Source organism: Adiantum capillus-veneris, chromosome 8 (assembly GCF_014529385.1).
Source record: "Adiantum capillus-veneris isolate H3 chromosome 8, ASM1452938v2, whole genome shotgun sequence".
NCBI classification, from domain to species: Eukaryota; Viridiplantae; Streptophyta; class Polypodiopsida; order Polypodiales; family Pteridaceae; genus Adiantum; species Adiantum capillus-veneris.
The window spans coordinates 19,257,653-19,262,736 of NC_140938.1; the positions used below are offsets into that span (position 1 = coordinate 19,257,653).

The 5,084-nt window shown below is 42.0% G+C and overlaps 1 protein-coding gene across 1 annotated transcript; it reads left to right on the plus strand.

Moving 5' to 3' along the window:
- The first annotated feature begins 2,248 nt into the window (after nucleotides 1-2,248).
- Nucleotides 2,249-4,010, plus strand: LOC147451765 (calcium-dependent protein kinase 21-like). The gene is made up of 2 exons (XM_086519169.1): nucleotides 2,249-2,871; nucleotides 3,030-4,010. Exons 1-2 carry the CDS (start codon nucleotides 2,249-2,251, stop codon nucleotides 3,586-3,588), a joined length of 1,182 nt encoding a protein of 393 aa, XP_086375295.1. The 3' UTR covers nucleotides 3,589-4,010.
- Nucleotides 4,011-5,084: the final 1,074 nt, after the last annotated feature.

Here is a 5,084-nt window from a genome sequence, read left to right on the forward strand (position 1 = left end):
ATTGAGGGCTTTCTTCACCCGCTTCATGCAGGCATCGCAGTCTATGGAGACCTAAATCTAATCTAATATAACGTAAATCTAAATCTAGCGTAAATAAACGTAAATCTAATTAAAAATAAACCTAAATCTAATCTAATTTAACTTAAATAAACCTAAATCTAATTTAACGTAAGTCTACATCTAACCTAATCTTTAACGTCTTTTAGGATAGTTTCCTACGACGTTATAACTCTTTTCTTCTTGTGTGTGTGCGCGTGTGTGGATGTGTGTGCCAATAAAAAGAGATAAATGGTATAACCTTTCTATCACCCATGCCAAGTATGATAGATTGATTATGCCATTTCCCTCTTGAATAATAGGTCTTGAGTTCAACTCCTCGTCGGCTAGATCTTTAGGTCTTTTAATTTTAATTAGTTTTCTATGACGTTAAATTAGTTTCTCTCTCTTTCTCTCTCAATGCGTGTGCGTTTTTTTGGATCGTATGCATGTTTTCTCTCTCTTTTCCTCTCTCAATGTGTGCGTTTTTTGTTTATGCATGTTCTCTCTCTCTTTTCCTCTCTCAATGCGTGCGTTTTTTGTTTATGCATGCTCTCTCTCTCTTTTCCTCTCTCAATGTGTGTGCATTCTTTGTTTATGTATGTGTGTGTGCGTTTTTGTTTATGTTTGTACTCTCTCTCTCTCTCTCTCTCTCTCTCTCTCTCTCTCAAAAACACTATGTGTGTGTGTGTGTATGTGTGTGTGTGAGAGAGACAGAGAGGGAGAGAGAAAGAGGGGAAGGGAACATGAGAATGAGGAGAGGGAAGGAGCATACCTGGCTCTCCTTCCTCTCCTCGTGTGTGTGTGTGTGTGTGTGTGTGTATGTGTGTGGAGAAGAAAAAGAGAGAGAGAGAGAGAGAGAGAGAGAGAGAGGGAGAGCGTTACCTGCTCCTTGCTTGAGGGCGCCGAAAAACTCAGATCTGAGATCTGAGTTTTTGGGCGCGCTCTATTATTTTTTTAGCCCAGCCGGCGTCGCTATGAGCGTCGCAAATTTACAAAGAAATTTGTGACGCTCATAGCGACGCCGAGAATTTTTTTTTTTAGCGTCGCTGTGTGAGCGTCGCTAATATGAATAGCCTCTTGTAGTGTTTTCGGCATCAAACCCCTTGTCGAGAGTTTCATTGACAATAGTGTGGGTGATCCATAAGAGGATTGGTTGGGATTCTATTGATGTCTCTCTCTCTCTCTCTCTCTCTCTCTCTCTCTCTCGCTCTCTCTATATATATATATATATATATATAGATATATATATATATAACCATCAATAGCTCAAAGTTCCATTGTTTACACAAAGCTTACAACAAAGCATTGTGATTTATGTGATTGTTTGATTCGATAATGTAAAGTAGCAACCTATGGTCTTGCATGCACACATAGTCCCTCTCTCATTTTCTCTCACTTTCACTAGTGCTATCGTAGGTTATTTGCATGGAAAGTACTTAAGTGAGTTGCATTCTCAAGGGAGGTAATGGCCAACATCATGATCTCTTAAGTGAGTTGCATGCTTTGAAGCCACAAATCAAGGAACAAGTTGTAGAACATGGACAACTCGATGAATGCTCAAAAACTATTTAGGAAGTGTGGGACAAGGTAATGTTGGCCATTGCGTGGACCACAATTGGGTTCAAATGTTCCTTGATAGATATGGGCCTCGTCGAGTACTATCAGTATTCATGGTATGGAGGCCGACTCCTAGGACACATTGTCTCTAGAAATGGCATTGAGATGGATTTGGCCCATACAACATTTTCTTTGTCGTATGAACGTCAAAGTTTTATTTAGGCTTCTTTAAGAATTACCTTCCTGCAGGAGTGAGGAATACAATAGGGTAGCTATCAATGCATATGGAAGGAGAGTTGTTAAGATGCACGGACAACATGCTTACATAAAATCATAGGAGTCTCCTCTATTCACTTATTCATTTCTACAAAAAGCTAGGTTGTAAGTATTTTTTTTCTCACCAAATACACTGCCTCCTCATAATCTTCAATGAAGTGTAAAGTTACAAAAATTGACTTGTAGATTTTTTTGTCATAGTGGCTCAAGGAAAGAAAAATAATATGGCCCTAAGCGAGTGTCCTCGTGATATAGGTAATCTCAAGGCCTTTGAAGTATGCTTTTGCGTTTCAATATATGGTGTTTCCTTTTGCGCTTTTCTGCTAGGGCTGTATTAAATCTACCAACTTAGCAGGACTTCTGTTTTTGTGCGAAGATGACTGTAATTAAGTCGAAGAAGTCGAGGAAAGCACTACCTGTCGAGATTTGCTGCAGTGCCTTCGCCCGGCGCTACGAGCCTCTGCTGCTCCTTGGTCATGGCGCGCAAGGGGCTGTGTTTCTTTGCAAAGACAGACCCACAGGCAGGCTCCTGGCTTGCAAGTCTGCCCTGCTACACAACCCAGTGCTACGCAGTATAACTAATACTGGCCCGAAAGTAAGCTCGTCATTGGAGCTTCGCAAACACAAGCCATCAAAGACGCAGTATGATGACGCAAAGCACTCGTGTATTGAACGTGATATTGAGCTCTCCGAGGAAGGACATCTGGAGAAAAAGACCCAAGATGAAGAACTAAGAAGTGAAGCCAACATGCTGACGACGTTGGCGCTGGAGGGCGCCGGCGGCGCGGTGCAGACCAACATTGTGGCCCTCGAGTCCACATTCGAAGGCGACGATGGCTGCATTCACCTGATTATGCCCTTCTGCGACGGAGGCAGCCTTTTTGACAGACTCTCTAGGTCGCCGCAGTGCCGCCTCGAGGATCAACGGGCCGCAAAAGTCGTCGAAAGTCTCGCGCGTGACTCATGGCGTGCCACTCGGCCCAGATTGTGCATGGGGATGTGAAGCCACCGAATATACTCTTCAGGAAGAGATTAGAAGAGGATAAATTAGATGTCAGGAGCACAGAAGCTAGGGTTGAAGAGGACATCTTACTAGGTGATTTCGGCAGTGCGAAGGTGATTAATGAGCCCAATGGGAGGTTGCGCGACGCGTAAAGCTCGCTAGTTTTCCATGGGCAAACATGGAGTGAGATTCTGGGCTCCTTGTGCTATTGTGCGCATGAATTCCTTAGTGGATGCTACGACCATCGTGCAGACATATGGAGCCTTGGAATGCTGCTCCATGTCCTGTTAACTGGTGGCAAATATCCTTTCAACGTCGGCGGCGAAGACGATGCAGAGATATCCAAGATCTACCAAGCAATTATATTGGACTCGGATGATCAGCTTCCGATCCACCCTTCGATCGAGAGTGCGGATGCGTGCGACCTACTAGCCGGCATGCTGTGCCATGATGTTGATGAGAGAATGACATTAGAGGAGGTTTTGGGTCACCCCTGGATACGGAAGAACAATATGCAGCTGCAGACAAGGCCTGATCTTGAATTGATCAAAGACCAGGAAGGGTCCAGTACTAAGAACGCAATAGTGTTAACGAGGAGACGGCAGGCGCGGTGGAGCCCCTTGAGCTGCTTTTCTTGCAAGCAGGCCTTGTATAATGTGTCCACATGCCAAAGCGATGCTGCAGGAAAATCCAGGGATCAGTCAAAAGCTTGAATCAAAATTCAAATTGAACGCTTTGCTGAATCTGAGTTTGGGTCAATGCTCATATATTTGCCTATCATTTATTTGATCTCGAGCCTAATTCCATACGAAAGGGCAATATGTTCTCATTTTCCCTTCAAAGATCATAAATAAAACTACAATTCAATTTTTCTAACTAGCGACGCCTTCTCATTGAAGATTATTAGAAGGCAGCGTGTTTGGTGAAAAAAAAGAAGCCTTTGTGTAGGATATTGGATTACCAATCCTATACCTGCATCTCCTTGTTTTTGAAATTAGATGGGCATCTTGTTTCTTTTTTCTTTTTTTGCCATATTCACAATTAGGTCTCCCCAATCTCGGAAAATAAAAAATCCTTTCAAAACATCTCGAGTGCATAAGTGACGAGTGACTTTAGGAAATGAAAAGACCACGGAGGTGGAAAGTCAAAAGACTTTTTGTGTGCATATGAATGAGATGGTAGAATGCAGGTTATACATTTGTGTCTTTCTTCTTAATTTTCTTATTGTGCATCGAAGTGTTGCGTTAACTTTGGAAAGATTAATGCACATTAAGCCTCAAGCACCGTTAGTGCCTTAGAGGAATCCAGAGTTACAAAAGTGTGCATATAGGGCGTGGTCAGACTAGGTTTTGGGTGACAACTAGACTTTATGAATATCTAATGTCAAGAAGTCCTTGCTTCCACTCTTCAAAGACTTTGTGCTTTCCCATAGATAGTGTCCACTCTATGCTTTCTTGCATGACTTCTTCGAATTTGACCGTCGTAGGTATCCTTTCGAAGACTCGTAGATTCTTTACTTTCCAAGTTTGTTTGAGATAGTAGAAACGGAATTCTTTGTGCTAATCACCAAAATGGCTTGGTTGTCAAGAATCTTTCCTCCTAGAATCAGATCATTCTTGAAGAAAAGGATTTTCCAAGTCTTTTGTACACATGTAATCTTGGAGCAAATGGCATTTTTACATCCTGAGCATAGGGTAGTGACTATTTCTTAGGCATTCTACTTTCATCCTTGTAATTGGCAGGGGCTCCCCACATCACCTTCGAGATGAAAAGGCAAGGGAGGATCCCATATGTTGTTTGAAACTACTGTCCATTTTGCCTCAGGCCACTACAATCTCCACTGTTTGTTAAACAATGAGAGCCAATCCGCCTTGTAACAAAGCTTGAGGTTTGAACTCTTCCCTTGGTTTCTTTCTTTGAGGCCCCCAATATTAAGGTTTGAACTCTTTCCTTTGTTTCTCTCTTTGAGGCCCTCAATAACCAGAATTGAAATCAAGTTATATTCTAAACATCTCTTGGTATATGGGCTTATCAAACTTCTGTTATACATCATTATAGTAGTCTATCATAGGGTTGTAATACCATGGAATGAAAGATCTATTTCCAATGTTTTTTCAAAGTTTAATTGTAAGCGTTTATCCTTAGAATGAAATCCTCATGGCCTTTAGCATACTATGCCATTGGTACGTAATAGAGGAGAATCAAAAAT